The sequence below is a fragment of the Schistocerca piceifrons genome, chromosome 3 (assembly GCF_021461385.2).
Source record: "Schistocerca piceifrons isolate TAMUIC-IGC-003096 chromosome 3, iqSchPice1.1, whole genome shotgun sequence".
Classification (NCBI taxonomy): domain Eukaryota; kingdom Metazoa; phylum Arthropoda; class Insecta; order Orthoptera; family Acrididae; genus Schistocerca; species Schistocerca piceifrons.
In genome coordinates this window covers 112294458-112312115 of record NC_060140.1, presented here as the reverse complement: position 1 = coordinate 112312115, position 17658 = coordinate 112294458, and the positions used below count along the sequence as shown (strand labels likewise).

The following is a 17658-nucleotide window of genomic DNA, read 5'->3' as shown; positions in this document are numbered from 1 at the left end:
ATTTCATTTATGAAAATGACATTGAGAGGAAGCAGGCATTTGTTTAAGGAACCCTTTCTGACTTACATCTGTGCAACTTACAGATTGTGTTCTGCTGTTGCAACCTTTTAATGCCATGATTTTGGTTTCTTCTGATGTAAATTCAGTTCTTCTCGTATTGACATTAATCTGTTAATGCCCTACATTCAGTTTTTATTTATTTATTTCTGGACTTTTGGGAATGAATGGAAGGAACTCATAAATGAGGCTATTGAAAAAATAAATTGCAAATATAAAGTTTTACGTTTTTTCAGAACTATATTTACAAAAAGAAGATTAAACAATCATTGACAGTTAAGTGAAACCTCCACATGAACTGTCAATAGTGTGCAGTTCGGTATGTGTAGTTATAGTTTCTAGTAGATGATCTGCTCGGTTTGGTGACTTGCAGTGAAGTATATTTCTAAAAGCATTCTTAAATTCAGTGTTTTTCCATGCATATATGAGTGGATTTATGCATGAGTTGGCCATACCCATTGAAAATGCTGCTTTGTAAACCACAAAGGATGTGTATGACTTCGCACCAGCAACACGGCAACAGATGACTGTGAAGTAGGGTAGCCAACAGATGGAGAAAGAGCCCAAGACTAAAAGAACAACCTGTGAAAGAAAAAACTAAATACATAAATAAATAAAAATAAAGGAAGGAGAGAGAACAGTTCAGTAAATAAGAACCACAAAAGTTAGTTAAGATGGTGATTGTAATAAATGATACAGAGTGCAAAAAGCAATTGCAGTTGCAGCTAGATTAAACATATTTTTGTGCAAATGAAACAGCAGTGTACATACTCACCTGGACAGATTTCCAATCTGACTGAGAGTTAGTAACGTTCCTAAGTCTTCTGGCTTGTTCTGAAGCTTCCTTCCATATTCGCCAGTAAAGTACCAACATTGCTACAAGTACCAGAACAAATGCTGGTGTGATGATGCATATGATGTAGGCTTTTGGTAGCACATTGTCAACCAAACAGTCCTTGTCCTCACTGTATTTATTCCAATAGCTGGGCATTGTTGATACTATGGCAGAAAGTATCCAGCCAACTCCGACTATCACTAATGCTTTCCTGTAAACAGAACGAAATTTCAGGAAATAATAATAGTAAAGAGTGTGCTAACATGATTAAGTTCACAAAGTGGAAAATAAATTAAACACCCCCCTCCCCTCCCCCCCCCCCCCCCCCCCCTCTCTCTCTCTCTCTCTCTCTCTCTCTCTCTCTCTCTCTCTCTCTCTCTCTCTCTCTCTCTCTCTCTCTCTCCCTCTCTCCCTCTCTCCCTCTCCCCCTCCCCCCCCCCCCTCCCTCCCCATCTATCTAGAATGCTTGGAGCATTAAAAACCATTGTAATTTTTCTCTACTTTTTATTAAACCATTCACTGCTGCAGACATCCTCTTTGCATTCTGTGCTAGGTGGCTTTTGTTGTGACTGTACTGTTTGTAGAGAGACAATGTCATGGCTGATATAAAATACTTATCATCCGTGTTTTCCAAAATTGTTTGATGAAAAAATTTGATTTTTGCGCATCTTACAGTGTGATACTTTCACTCACTTAAGAACTGAATTTCTTCTTGTTATCCATCATACTTATTGTGCTGCATCAAATTAAGTAAAACATTGCGTGAAAGTTTAGAGTTTACAGAGGTAAAAGTGCATTGCATGAACTTTGCGTATGGTTAATTTTAGGTCATGCATTACAGTGAGTGAAATTTAGATAACATTTGGAAATTTTATTTACAATTGTCTGCAGGAGGATATCACATTGCATACTCAAGTTACTGGCTTTTATATCCGAAGGATGTTCACCTGCAACATGCCCATTCACATCCATGTGCATCACAAATCGCGTGGTCATAACAGTCATCATATCTCATAAATGATTCAGTATATTGAAAGAAGGTTTTTTTTGCAGATGATAGTATGTAATGATGTACATATGTTGTCAAAAATACTGTTGTATTCACTGTGATATGAAAGTAACTTGTCCGCAGTAGTGGGAGGTCTGTGGCTCAGGCCATGTTGAGACATCCATTGCACTGTAGAAAACCCAAATGGTGAATATACATGCCCATAGTACATGGGGAATGATGTAGCAAGTCATGTATATGCATCCACAGCAACAAAAGGATTAATCAAGTCTTGAAACTTATTGGACTAGTGGGATGTATGGATCAGCTGAAAGATTAACTATCCACCTACTGTTGAATGATGATGTCTAGATAATCTGCAAAAAGTTTAACATAGTGAAATTGCCAGGTTCAAATGGTTACAGGTTGCAGTAGTTAAGCAAAGAATATGAGAAAGATATAATGACTCTTAGAAAGTGTAGATTGTGATGTTCCAGGCATCGAGAGCAAGTGTACAGAAAATAGTGTTTGCTTGTCCGCCATATATATTAATATGTATAAAAAGGAAAAGCCATTTCAGAAAATGATTGTATTAGCAGATTGAGATGCTAACCAGTACTTTCGTTCGCAAGGCACAACTCCCAGTATAGTCACTGATATATTTTGTAGCCACCACAAAAATTGTGGTGCACTTGATGAAGTTTCCTTTATGGATTGTTACAGTTAAACATGTTTTGGCACACATTGTTTTTCAAACTTCAGAGATTTTGTGAAATGCTCCTTTTGCTTATGTCAGTCACACATTTTAATTTATATTGTAACATTTGCCTTGTTGTTCAAAGGCTTTGTATGTAATTCCTAAATCAGACCGTCACCAATATCACAGTACCATACCTTACTTTGACAACTACAAGATGTGACATGTTAAATTATTTTTGAGCCAGAATTGTTTCATATTGATGCATTCCTTTCATTGTGCATTGGACAGCAGTAATGTGCTAGAGATATACATTACTGTTTGATGTGGCTTTACATTCCATCTCTGCTGTAGGATTTTCCATGTAGTATGGTCTCCAGAAATATGCATATATGCTACTCTTTCATTGTTTTACTATAGCAGCCTACCCACCTCCACCATCTTCTAATTTTTTTTTTTTTAAATCCAGGAAAGAACTTTATTGGTTATCTACTATTCATTAGACTGGCTATGTACACCACAAGCCTCCATTTCTTTTTGATTGGAGTTGCAGTCCTGTATTCCACTTCATTTGGGTCCCTGCTCCTTTTGTTTGTCGTTTCTGTCCCTCCCAGTAATTTTCAACTTGCATCTCTCCATTGCTTGTTGAACAACCTGTAGTATTTGATTTAACGGTTCAGTTTCCAAGTCTCGTAGCTGAAGTCAAAATGGGTGACACACATTGATTATAAACTTTACTTTTCAGTGACATTGCAGTAGTTCTGAAAACTATTTAGCGTATTAAACACACTGAGGATCATTTTTACTCTTCCCCTTATTTATTTTCTGTCCCTGTAGCCATGGTTTTCTGTTACCCTAAATACAAATGCTAATTCACTCATTCTGACATCACTGTAGGTTCGTACTATTTTCTTTTTGATATGCTCACTATACTTTGTTACTCTTATTGCAATTAACCATATTTTAAAACTTATTAAGTATCTCAATTTGCTATTGAAGTGTATCTTGACTTTGAGAGAAATTGCAAAATATTATCACTAAAATGTAAGTGCTCAGATACACTGTCTGGAAAAAAAAGTAAAGCACTCAAAAAGGTAGGAGGGAACTAATTGAAACATACTGGGTGGAGATACTATGTGATGCTATTTCTCGATTATAATGTCGAGTCAAATTGACAAAAAACTTTGCACTAAGAGCCCACTTATCATTGTGACATTACATCCCCACTGGTCCAGGTACAGGCACCGATTTTGTTGAGAATGGTGTCGAAACCAATGTATCCTCTCCTGACAAGCTGGACCACAGCTGCCATAACTTGCCCTCGATATGCTGAGTACCGGCACTGGGACAGAGTTGGTGTTAGAGCCTCAACTTGGTGCAAAATTTCCTCTGGTGAAATATAATGGAAGTCCTTCATTGATTATACTTGTTTTGTTACTGCCCTAGGTTTAATCAGTGCCTTGTTTCCCAAGGACTGTTAAGTCAGATTTAACTGAAAATGGGGCAAAAGGCAAAGAAATGAAAAGAAAAGACAGAGGTGGAATAGAAGCGATAGATGCAGAAAAGAACAAAACAGCAGATAAGAAAAAGCAAAATGAGCAAAATAAGTGAATTAAAAAGAAGGGAATGTAAACATATAGTGAGTGTAGGGAGAGGTGGTGAACAGATTGCAATATCCGGATGGAGATACGGGATAACTCTTATGAGGATGGCAGAAAAAAGTAAAGAGCAGGAGGGAGAGGGATGAGAGCATCAGAGGAAAGGAAAAATAACTAGCCAACAGCAGGCGATGTTAATGGAAGTTGGGGCAATGTGGATTACTGGAACCAAGTAGAACATGTTCATACCTATTATAGTTTGTGGCTGTACTGGTCCCAGGAAAATAATCCAAATTACCCAAATACTGCAGCAGACACAAAGATAATTTTGTTTATTATTTGTATTGCACATTACTAGTGTAAAATTTGTAGCTTCTAGTCATTCTTACTTAGTTGTCCCAAAGCCCCTTAACCATTTCTAATGTCTCATGTTTTCAAAACTGTTCTGTAGTTGGCATTTGCTTTTTGATGTCCGCCTTTCCCTCATTGTCTATTCACTGAGGCTTCTGGTAATTTGTCACATCACTGTAAAGTCTGTTTTCTTCAGATACTTGCCTTTATTTCTTGCAGGGAATATAACTCCACAGGTCCCAAGAGATAGTTAATCCCATGAAGTCTGCAATTGTGTGTGATGCACTATCATGTGATAAATTTCAATGTGGACCTTCATTTGATTGTGTTTTCATTCCATATTAGATAAGTTGATAGTTGTCAGTAATAGAGATTTCTGTTGGCCCACCCATTATAAATAAATTATGCGACGAGTAGTTACCCATACAATTATTTGTATTTCCTATGAGGATAAGGAGCTACTTTCCTGATCCGACAGAGAAGGCAATATTAATAGTAACCTCAGACTGTTTGCAGATGATGCAATTATCAGGAATGAAGTAGTTCCTGAAAGAACTGTAGAAATATTCAGTCAAATCTTGGTAAGATTTCAGAGTGGTGAAAAAATTGATAACTGGTTATACAGTCAGAGATATAAAATTGTGCACTTCGCAAAACACCAGATCGTAGTGCTGTGTGAACATCATATCAGTGAACTCGCACAAATATGCAGGTGTGACAGTTTGAAGGAATATGAAAGGGAGTGACCATGTAGACTCAGTAGTATGTACGGCGGGTGGCAGAGTTTGTAGATTGATTGCATTTTCCTAGTGTCCTACCAGTGAATCAGAAGAGATTGTGTACAAAACAATTGTGTGGCCCTTCCTAAAATATTGATAAATATCCCAGCTTCAAGACAGGCACCAACTATCCTGAGGATGCTACAATGAGTATTAAGTGACAAATGTAAGCATGTACTAAAGTACAACAACCTAATATATATCACTCCCATAGAGACTGTAAAGGCAAGATTACATTGATTGCTTAAGAAATTTTTCTTCCCCTGCTCCATACATGGATTGGAAGGGAAGACATTTTCATAAGAGATAATTCTGACATCCACTTTGTTGTGGCTTGCTTAGTATAGAAGTAGATGTAGCAGTTGCTTCATTCCATTTTTTTCCCCTGTCTTTACTTTAATGATATAATTTTACATATTCTGGAAACCTGAGATTCAGCTCTGCAATCATTTCTGTCCAGTAAGCTTACATTTTCATCCTTATTCTGTTACACTGTTAACAATACATTTCAGTGTTTCAGTGGTTGAATTCATACAGACTACCATTGTTGACAAGCTCACAGATTATTATTATTTGTCTATCCTTCCATGGTGCTTCTCTGTTACACCAGTTTAAAGTGTGTTGATTTCACATTAAGACACATACTAATTTTATAACTGTTTCCTTCTTGTACATAGTCTCTCTTGAACACTATACAGTCATGATCACAGCTGGATTAAATGTCACTTGTTTCGTTCTTTTCTTTAGGAGTTTACCTTTGTGTAATGTGTCATTATTAAGTACAATTTAAAATTTTTTAGCACTTTGTACATAAGGTCAGAGTCAGTATAGCAGTTAACCATTATCAGTACGCCTACTATCCCCCAGGTGCACATATGCCATCAACGGCTCAAAATCAACTTCATCTTTCCAGGTGTACTATTTTTTTCTTTTTTCTGACAGTGTGTTTTAAAAAGAAACAGAGGTAACTAGGGTAACAGGCTGAATAAATTGTAATTACATTAGTACTCCATAATGAGCCATTGAAGACTTTCGGTCCCTTACACCAACAGATGCTCAGAAAAATAAGATTTCATTTTCAGCTATATTTCGATTGACATTTAGTTGCATTCATATACTCTACATTCATTATGAAAGCTACGATGTGGAACATGTCAACTTAAGAGAAAAATTACAAAAATTGTTGAATTTTATTATGTTGAATTAAACTCGTAGAAATATTAGGCTTGTCCTTCATTAGAACCCATATTGCAGATACACAGCCCATTCACATTAATGTGATAATTGCCTATATTAAACGTCAGTGTGCAGTAACCACTCGCAGTTGAGAATATATAAAGCATGTTGGAGTAATGCGGAAAACAGTGCAGTTGTTGGAAATAGTGATTTATCTAATCTCCAAAAGACATGAACATTGGCTTTCAGGCCAAGGGTGGAAGAATTTTTTAAACAACAAAGTTCGTAAATTGGTTGCATGCTGCTGTGCTCAAAGTATTCCCTGCATAGAAAAATGGCACTGTCCAAAAGCAGCACTGAGGCAGTTGTGGTACACCAGGGGCTGTAGATGATAGGGGTGAATGATGGCTGCAGAGGTTTGTACAGGTGAATAGATGTGTAACTGTTGAGCTACTGACTGCCCAGATGAACCAAGGGCCTACCAACAATGCCTCCTCAATGTTTGTTCACTGAACATTGTGTATGAGCTTCCTCAACAGGCCCTGCATTCATTCACCTATGCTGACAGCACTTCTTAGGCAATGAACACTGGAATTTGCACCACAGCTGGACATTCACCCAGTCGCACAGGTGACCTTCTAAACTAATCATGTTTTATGCCCCATCAGACAAATGGCTGTTGGCATTTGTGGTGTGAAACATTTGAAAGCCAACACCCTGCAACAATGTTTGGAAGGGTCCAGGCCAAAAAGAGAGCATTATGTTCTGGGGAATGTGTTCATGGCATTCCCTGGGTGATCTTGCCATTCTGGAAGGTACAATGGATCAGCGTAATATGCATTTATCCTTTAGGATCATGTCTACTCCTAAATGCAGTTTGCCTTTCCTTGAGACAATGGCATCTACCAGCAGGACAATGTAACATGTCACACAGGTCACAGTGTATTTGCATGGTTCAGAGTGTACCAGGATGATTTTACCCTATTCCCCTGGCCATAAACACTCTGGATTTAAACATAGTCTATAATCTGTGGGACCACTTAGACTGGGCTGTTTGCGCCATGGATCCTCAGCCAAGAAACCTAGTGCAGCTGGCCACGACACTGGGATCAGTGTGAAGCCAAATCCCTGTTAATTCCTTCCGGAACCTCAATGACACTCTTCTTGCACATCTCGCTGCAGTCTGCGCTACAAAAGGTAGCTATTCAGGCTTTGACAGATGTTCACATTAATGTGACTGGACAGTATAATACCCACATGCAGTAAGACCTGTTAGATTATTCCTAGAAATATATGCCACTTGGGGATTGGGTAATGGTAGATGAGACAACGATATCTTCAGGTATTGCAATGCACTGAAGCAATTGGAGCATGGGAGGGGAAATACATTCCTTTGTCAAACTGACTACTGTGTTGGGTTGAAACTTCCATCTGTACCAGCATCGAATGCACGTGGCTGTTATTATGGACGTGGACATGTTATGAACCTCCATTACAGCACTGAAGTTAATTACTCTACTTTAGATTATTTATTGTTTAATTTACATTCTTGTATCTATTATTAGAATGGTGTGTTAAGTGTCAGACTACGTACTTGGAGGTCCAGAGATATCAATCAATCCTGGGACTTTTTTGGCACTTTCACATCTTTTGCCTCTGGCAATAATTTGCGTATGTGAAAGTGCCATGTTACACTGTGGTTTGGATTCCACTTTAAATTGTGTACCCGTATATCACTAGCTTGGTAAATCAGTTTGAAGGCCAAGAAAGTAAGGCCATACTATTTCCAATAGGACCATGCCTTAGTACAGAAGTGGTATTCAGCCCAACCTTTGGGTTGAGGACAGTTTTATTTTCTGATACATGCTATCAGTAGTACTCATTTAAGTAAAAAGCTAACATAATTCACTTGGTATTTATTCACCCCCCCCTCCCCACCACCACCACCACCACCACCACCTCCTCCTCCTCCTCCTCCTCCTCCTCCTCAACTGATATGTTTTATCAGCTTATACAGCATTTCAAATGGTAGAGGTCTGTAGCTGAAATCTATATCCTTGGGCCTCAGGGTTAAGCCCTAATCTTTCTTTAGCGTAGTATAGAGGGTCACCAAGTAAACATATGTTAAAGTCAGCAGTAATAAATTGCTTTTGATCAGCAAACCTCATAATTTCCTGTCCCATTCAAATAAGTAATTGAGATATTGATATAGCAGCTGTTTACATAAAATTTCAGGAGCTTTTTTATTACAGTTTTCCTGACAAACAGTATGTAGAATGACAAATAAACTGTTCACTTTAAAGTGTGTCCTCTTAGAACATTTATATATGTACTTTTCTTTCAGCTTCTGCGAAATGTGTGATTCAATTCGTAATGTGTACTATAACAAACCATGTGTTAGAAAGCCATCTTGATACCTGACATGAATCTTACCATTTAAGAAATTATAAAAATGTCGTATGAATAATTCTTGCAACTTACCTTGCTGTCATGTACGTTGAATAGTGTAGTGGATACACGATGGAAATATACCTGTCAATAGCGATTGCTATGAGATTATATATTGAAGAACTGGCTGGAAGTATGACTAGTATAAATCGCAATAAACAGGTGTTCTTGAACTTGTTCAGTTCATCGATTATTGAGAATGCCATATGATATGGCAAAAATAGACCTACTAACAAGTCAGATATTGCCAAGTTCAGGATGAACTGGTTTGATAGTACACTTGACAGACGTCGACACCATAAAATTGCGCAGATGGTTACAATGTTCCCTGCTAAAATTGGAATCATGAGGGCTCCGTCAATAGTTGCCCATATCACTCTCTCTGGCAATCCAAATAGTATCTCGTCTTCAGTGTCTGTTGAATAGTTCCCTGAAAAGGTCTCATTGAAGAGTCCTGACATGTCAATCTCACACTCATATATAACACTAAAAGATCACTGGGAAAATGCACATTTTCTGATATAAAATAAGTGCTTCTTGTGTGAAGACATCTTTGCGTGAGCTTGATTCTTAGATCCCACACATATGGTTTGCCTCCTCCTAAGCCATTGACTCACATAGCATTTTCTTTCATCATATGTCTTCCATAATGAATCTTACTTTTCACCATTTCACATTCACAAGAATTTCACTTCATGGACATTGTCACTGGATATAAGCTATTTTCATTGTCCCTGCTGCCGCTAATGTGGGATGTTTTGTTTAATCTGTGGAAAGAAATCATATTTAGTTTTATCTACAGCATCATGACACTATATTTATAACATTAATTTTGGCTGCATCCAACATATAGTAATGAACTAGAAGTGAAATGGGTAAAGTAATGAACTAGAAGTGAAATGGGTAAAGTGAAACTGCAAAGTATTTGGTCAAAATTTACATGATACTTGCTTATATTAATATTATCACTACAAATTCAGCATATGGTTTGAGAAGAGAAGTGACCAATATTTGTTGCTCCATTCTAGCAGATTTTTTATTATTTCAAACAGCTATTCAATTTTGTTCATATATTCTTGCATCACATTTATAATTAGTTTATATTATAGCTATATTTGAGACCAGTTTTGAATATGTGACAATGTCATTTGCATTAATATTTTTTAGTCTTTTGTGTTTGAATCATCATAAAATTTATTACTGCAAATTTTTTGTAACTTACTGCAAATGTGCCTCATTACCCACTGCTTTTAGGTACAGAACTATGTTTTAATTATAAGTAATATATAAATTAGTTCCATCGTAAACTTGTTAATTTAGGAATCAGTATCCTCATGTCCCTTGTTGTGATGTAGTCCATATGAAAAAACCTATAAAACATCTTTCGGTAATGTGATGTCAGGATGGGTAGCAACATAAATTTCATTCAATGAATGTGACAACCATAATTCATAAATGCAAGCTGCCTCATTGTTTCCTAACTGCTTTTCTATGGAAACACTGTTAGCAATGTTCTTGAGTTAGTTTAAAAGTAAAATAAGTGTTGAGGTATCTATCCAGTGTAGAAAAATTATATAAAGATTTAAGTAGTCTTCAGAAAATCCAGAAATGAAAACGGTTTATACAGTTGTTAGACCTCTCATACTCACCAGTGCTTAGTAATTCTGTGTGGATAATATATGAAGAGAATTGCTGTTTCGGGTACAGCTACTTTGACTCTAGCTTTGAAGGCAATATCTATCACTTATCAGCCTGGTGTAAATTACATAGGCAAACAACATAAACATTCAGAGAGCTGAGCTTGGTGATAAGAGTTAGAATATTTAATGATGTTTTGCATCTTGCATTGAATTTTCATTTTCTTTCCCATTTTTCTGCTAGGCAAGTTGTTAAAACTTAGACCCCCCACTATTGACCAGTGTTATCAGAAAAATACAAAGCTTCCTTCCATGCTGACTCTAGATAGCAGTGTCAATATGATAAGGTGCTATCAGTATCTAATAATAACACTGAAGTAGAGTATATGTATCTGCCGTAAATTCATAACAGTTTATATTCTTGATATATCTTATGCTCACTGAATAACATTGGCCTCTCACCAAATAGGATCTTCCACTAAGAAGCTATTAAAGTTGTAGATTTAATGGAGTCATAGATGTTCATATTATTGTAATAATTGTTTTCCTCTTCTTTCACTGTGTGACAATCAAACATTGCTTGAGGTAGCACTGATCTAATAAAAACCACAAAACATCTTTAGAATAGCTCATTCTTGTGTTTATCTGGTGCAATTGAATTTATATTTATCATTACATTAAACAAACAAATGTCTTCAGTGTGTACAAATTTTGGTATTGTAGAAGTCTTGTATTTCCCTGATATACAGTTATTACATGTTGTAGAGGGACAGATTATGTATTTATTGAGTGGCGGTTACTTCATTGGCAACCAGCATCCATTATGTCATTTGGAACTTCATAATAAGGAAATGAGAATGAGCAGGGTTGAAGGGCACTTGCTTCCTAGCTGTGTGTGCATTTATCAATTCTCGTCCTTGTTTCTAGACAATTGACTGATGATTTTACATGGTCACTCGTCTGTAATGTTGTTTCATCTTCATGGAAAATGTTCTTTAGGCACTATCAATAAAACTGAATTACTAGTAGAGTGTTTTTAGGCACTGACATAAACTTTTAATACGAAAACTGTTCAGATGCTAAGGGTTGTACAGTGAACAGTAGAAGAGAATTTTGGGATTTGATAGCAGAGAAAAGGAAATAACAAATGGATTCAGGGACAGACTATAGTGGAAGGACTAATTATGGCTAGCGAAAGTGAAATGGATCGTATATTCATCAAGGAGAAGCCTAAAGATAAGAAACAGGAGAAATATTTCCTTGTACCTCATTGACAGCACTGCCCAGACACATGCCACTGTTATCAAACAAATTATTTATAAAAGAAATTTCTCAGTCTCAATCAGCTTTGTGCCTGGAGAGAAGGCTTTGTGATAAGTAATAACTTTGTTTGACTAGAACTCTTTAGTCATACTCTGGTTTCATGGCTAGAGCTTTTTCATATGTTTTAGCCTGTTACATCTTGTAAAGAAGATGAGCACAACAGTCAAACATTTGCCAGTCAACAGTTCCGTGCCATTAAGCATCTGACATACACAAGCTGAAATGACAGGTTTTCAAAAGACAGTGAACTGCTCTGGAAGGTGATGAACTTCTATCACAAATGGCAGATTCTGTTGTAATAAATGTATGAGGCATGTTTAAAAACTAATGAGAATTTTTGTTGATTTTTAAAGTATTTTATTCATTGATGTACATTAATGTTAACCCCTTCATAATGCTCTCCATTTCATGATAAATTTATGCCAGCTTTCTTCTTTTCTCCTCTATCCTCGGAACACTTCTGGAACTTCATCTTTAGTATAGTTTGTAGCTCCCTCAACAACACATTTCTAATCTCATCTATGTTTGTAAAATGGTGTCACTTTAGGTTTTCTTTATTATGAGGAACATAGTCATATGGATCAATGCATAGCGAATATAGAGGCTGGGGCATCATTACACTTTTGCTTTTGGCCAAAGTTTGCGAACAAGCAACAAAGTGTAATTCCCTTACCAATCCACCTCCACATTGCTTCACACAAATTGTGTTGGACTTGTAATTAGTAGTGCTTATTGATTGATTGATCGATCTTGTGGCAAGAACTCTTGGTGCTTTATGCCATTAAAATTGAGCAACTGAGCGAGCATAACCTGCACGTTTGAATGCTCTTGTGGAGCTTTTTTCAATCTTGGCAATTTAGAATGCTTCCTTTGGAATGATAGTGTATTAATTTTGACATCATGTCCATAAATCCATGCTTCATCACCTATTATGACACCTCATCTGTTGTGCATCGCTGTTCACTTTTTCTAGTGACACCCAAGCAATTTGCATTTACCACTGTTTTTGTTAGAAATTTGACACTTTTGGAACAAATTTTTCTGTCGCATGTTTCATACTCAGAACATCAGAAAATTTCATGGCATGGGCTATTTAATATGCCAACAGCATCAGCAATGTCTGTCTGTGATTTAGTGACCATTTCAGTACTTTTTTCCGCAGTTTCATTTGTTGATGATTGGCTGGGGCATCCAGGGTACTTGTTGAAAATGACATCTTCACAGTTTTCTTTGAAACACTTAAATCATTTTGTAAGCCCTTTATTCAGTAATAGCAGAAAAGCAATATTTAAGGTTCTTAAAACTTCAGCACACCTTACTCTGTTCTTACAGCAAAATTCAGTTTATTCAGGGAAAAGACCAAGAGCATAAACAAAAGTGATGAAAGGCACAAATTTATCGTTTGCACCTCAGTATCTTGAACAAATGTTGTAACACATTCCACACTTCGCTGATCGCACTTTTTTAAAAAACCTTATCCATTCATCTGCTATGTCTTTAGAATCCAGTGGAAGGAACTGTTGTTTGGAGAAGCACAGAATTTATTTCATGCTTATCAGTTTAAAAACAAGATCACCTAAATGAGGGCTTAGTGTCAAAACAGCAGATCAGTGTAAAGTAAAAATACAGTCCAATCCTTAATATGGAATGGTGTTCCTGAATGTGGAAAAATAGGACCCTGACTGTATAGCTTAAAAGAACAAAAGCATCTTGAACTTTCAAAACTGGCTTCTTTGAGACACGAAGACAAACTTCAGAAATGGATAGAGTTTTGAAAAAAAAAAAATAATTTTTGCTTTAGGTATCACTATTTTTGAAAGACTGTCTGATTTTTTTTTTTTTTAAGTTACTTTTCTTCCCATTTTTGATACTTTAAATCAGTGGCTTCATTTTCTCATGATATGGTGTAATTTATTTATGGAACGATATTCTTCAGAATTCATAAAATCTTCTTATGTTTCCATAGATGTCTTGAAAGCATCCTTTTTTTTGTTGTAGGGCATTTTCAGACTTGCCTGTGAGAATGTGCTCAAAATAATGAAGAGAGGTCGAGAAACACTTCTAACACTCTTGGAAGCTTTTGTGTACGATCCTTTGATTGACTGGACACCTGGAAATGAAGCTGGTTACACAGGTCTGCATGCCTTCTTTGTTTTCGTGTGTGCTTGTTTTGTGATTGTTTATACTACAAAACTTAGTACTCGCTAGATTACATTATTTCTGTTTAATTGATATATACTGAAACAGTCCCTGGATAAACTAGTTTGTTTTCTCTGTGTAAGCCAAAAGATCAGTGGAATACTAACACTTAAGTGAGAGGACTGTGCACTTTTCAAAATTGTGTGCTATAATTGCTATCATTATAAGTACTAAATGTGAAATACATTATTTGTACTGACAGAGAAACAACCAAAACTAGATATTAATTTTTGATATGTAATTTTTTTTTTCTTTATTCCTTCGATTCCAAGTTATGAAATTTACTTTTTTAACATGGTGTGTGTTCAATTGTAGATGCAGTGTGGAATTAATGTTAATTGTTCTGCCCTACACTACCAAGTTAGTATGTGTTTACTAGACCCACACTGTACACATTTCAGAAAAAAACTAATAAACTTGTTGAGGTGTGTGAAATTAGTTTTCACATTATGCTGTGAAATGACATAGTATGCAGTGTCAGTGTAAGCTCTCTAACGGAATTTTCATGTAAAAATCTTTCAACAAATACCTTGATTTTTTTAAAATTATGTTCTTAATATAATATCACACACACACACACACACACACACACACACACACACACACACACACACAAGAAATGTCGTATCCTCCTGTCCTTTCTTCTTGTCAGTGTTTTTCACAAGTTCCTCTCTCTTCGCTGATTCTGTGGGAAACCTCCTGATTTCTTACCATATCAGCCTATCTGTCAACATCCTTTATGGTACCACAACTCAGATGCTGTGCTCCAAACATACATTATCAGATATTTCTCCTCGAACTAAGGCCGATGTTTGATACTAATATACTTCCTTGGGCTGGGAATGCCCTCTTTGTATGTGCTAGTCTGTTTTTTATGCCTGCCTTGCTTCATATGTCATTCATTATTTTGCTTACAATGTGTCAGAATTCCTTCACTTTGTCTACTTCTTGATCACCAGTTTTGATGTTAAGTTTCTTGGTATTCTCATTTCTGCTATTCTTCATTATGTCTTTCTCCATTTTATTCTCAATGCATAGTGTTCACTTATTAGGCTGTTCATTCCACTCAACAGGTCCTGCAATTTTCCTCAATTCCACTGAGGAGAACATGTTGTCAGAAAATCTTATCATTGATACCCTATAACCCAGAATTTTAATCCCTCTCCTGAATATTTCTTTTATTGCTTTTGCTGCATGGCCTGAACAGCATGGGTAAAGACTGCATTCCTGTCTTATGCTGTTTTTAATCCAAGCACTGTCTACATCTACATACATACTCTGCGAGCTCTATACAGTGCATGACAAAGGGTACCCTGTACCACCATTAGTAAGTTCCTTTCCTGTTCCACTCAGAAACAGTGCGAGGGAAAAACAACTGTGCATATACCTCCATATGAGCCCCAATTTCCCATCTATGTGGACCTTATGCGAAACGTATGTTGGCAGCAATAGAATTGTTCTGCAGTCAACTTCAAATGTCAGTTCTGTAAGTATTCTCAGAAGTGTTCTTCAAAAAGAAAATAATCTTCTCTCCAGTGATCCCCATTTGAGTTTTCGAAGCATCTCCGTAATACTTGCATGTTGTTCAAACTGACTGGTAACAGATCTAACAGTCTGCGTCTGAATTGCTTCAATGTCTTCCTTTAATCCAACCTGGTGCAGATCCCAAACACTTAAGCATACTGAAGAATAGGTCGCATTAGCATCCTAGGTGTGGTCCTCTTTACAGATGAACCATACTTTCCTGCTTTGTTCTTGGTTTTCCATTTTAATTTTTCCTGTCATTCTTCTTGTACACATTGTATATTACCTGTTGTTCCCTGTAGCTTACACCTAGTTTTATGAGAATTTTGAAAATCTTGTACCATTTAACATGGCCAGATGCTTTTCCTTGATCAATAAACCCCGTGAACATGTTTTGATTTTTCTTAATTTAACTCTAATGTGTTGATTCACACAATATGTAGAGCAGTCATTTGTTTGTTTTTGAACGTTTGGCTACCAGTGAGGCACCAGGCCCTATTGGTAACAGACTAGGAGAGTAGTAAGTTACATATTTAGCTCACTCTACGTGCTTTTTATAGTTAATTCTGAACTTACTAGTGCTAGGGTGGATAGGATGTATGCATGTTGTGTACGGATGCAGGCAGAGGTGCCACAGTTCATTAATAGCTGAAGGCAGTTTTGGCCATGGCTATCCATCTTCAGGATGCTGTATTGGAATTTAGTGGTGGTAGAGAATCTAAGGTATCGTATGGGATACCTCAAGTGTTGCTTGTTTTGCCCATGGGTTCTACTGCTGAAGCATCCTGCAGCAGACATGATGCAAGGGATCTGCACTCGCCACAGGAGGAGTGGTGGGCTGTAATGTGTTAGCGTCACTTGAGACAGTGTGTCAATGTGGAGGCTTGCCGTCGGGCCTTGCCCATTCGCACAGTGAGTAGACAGGTGGTTGCTCCTTTAGCAGGGACTGAGCAGGCACACAAAGACAGGGGTTTACTAGTCAATGGGAGCTCCAGTGTTAGACATGTTATGGATCCCTTAGCAAAATAGGGTCAAGGGTTGGAAAGAAGTCCAATGTGCACTTGGTGTATTTGCCAGGTGGCCTTATCCAAGATATGGAGGAGGCCCTGCCTGTGGCTATCGAAGGTCTGTGAGTTGTGGCTCATGTCAATACCTGTGATGTCTATTGTGTGGGTTCTGGTGCCATCCTCGGTTTGTAAGTGCTACTGGCAGAAGTCATGAAGATCACTGACGTGGCTTGTGGGGTGCAAACAGAGCTCACAGTTTGCAGCTACATACCCAGAGTTGATCAGTGTCCATTGGTTTGGAGTCGTGTGGACAGCCTCAACAATATTTTGCATTGATTCTGTGATGGTCTCGGCTGCAGATTTCTGGATGTGGTTTACGGGGTGGCGGATAGTTGGACTTCCCTTGATTGCTCAAGAGTGCACTACACAAAGGAAGGAAGTACTTGGAGAGTGCACATGGGTTTGTTTGGGCTCAGTAGTAATTCGGGATCCTCGAATTAATGCTCACCAGGTGATATGCAGAGAGCAAAATCAGACTGCATATGAAGTAGAGAGTAAAATTTTAACAATAAGTTGTCAAAGTATTCGTAACAAAATTCCTGAATTTACTGCACTCCAGGAAAACTGTCATGCTCAAATTATTCTCTGAACCGGTAGCTGGAGGAAACCTGAATTGGAAAGCTCTGAAATATTTAACAAGGCATGGAGCACATATTGAAAGGACAAATTAGGTGCTATAGGACAGAGAGTGTTCATTGCAGTCAACAAAAATATTATCTATTGAGGATGAAATTGAGTCAACTGTAAAGTCATCTTGACTTGAGTAACAGTCATAGCTGAATTCAATTACTGGATGTTTTTACTGGCCACCAGATTGGGTAATGATAGTTTTAGAATCATTCAAGGAAAGTATACACTCAAAAGTACAGAAATATCCATATCATGCAATCTTAATTGGAGGCAACTTTAACCTACAGAGTATAGGTTGGGCTTCTGTGGATTCATTGTGGGTAGTATGGACAGACAGTAATATGAAGTA

At 37.2% G+C, this 17658-nt stretch overlaps 2 protein-coding genes across 2 annotated transcripts in view; one reads left to right on the top strand and one right to left on the bottom strand.

The window, feature by feature from the left end:
- The window catches only part of LOC124787604 (serine/threonine-protein kinase SMG1), a 393945-nt gene that overhangs the window by 289663 nt on the left and 86624 nt on the right, over positions 1–17658 (top strand). The window lies entirely within an intron of this gene.
- LOC124787605 (octopamine receptor 1) lies at positions 273–10819 on the bottom strand. The gene is made up of 4 exons (XM_047254357.1): positions 10579–10819; positions 8963–9696; positions 833–1103; positions 273–639 (listed from the first exon to the last, which is right to left on the bottom strand). Exons 2-4 carry the CDS (start codon positions 9388–9390, stop codon positions 334–336), a joined length of 1005 nt encoding a protein of 334 aa, XP_047110313.1. The 5' UTR covers positions 9391–9696; positions 10579–10819; the 3' UTR covers positions 273–333.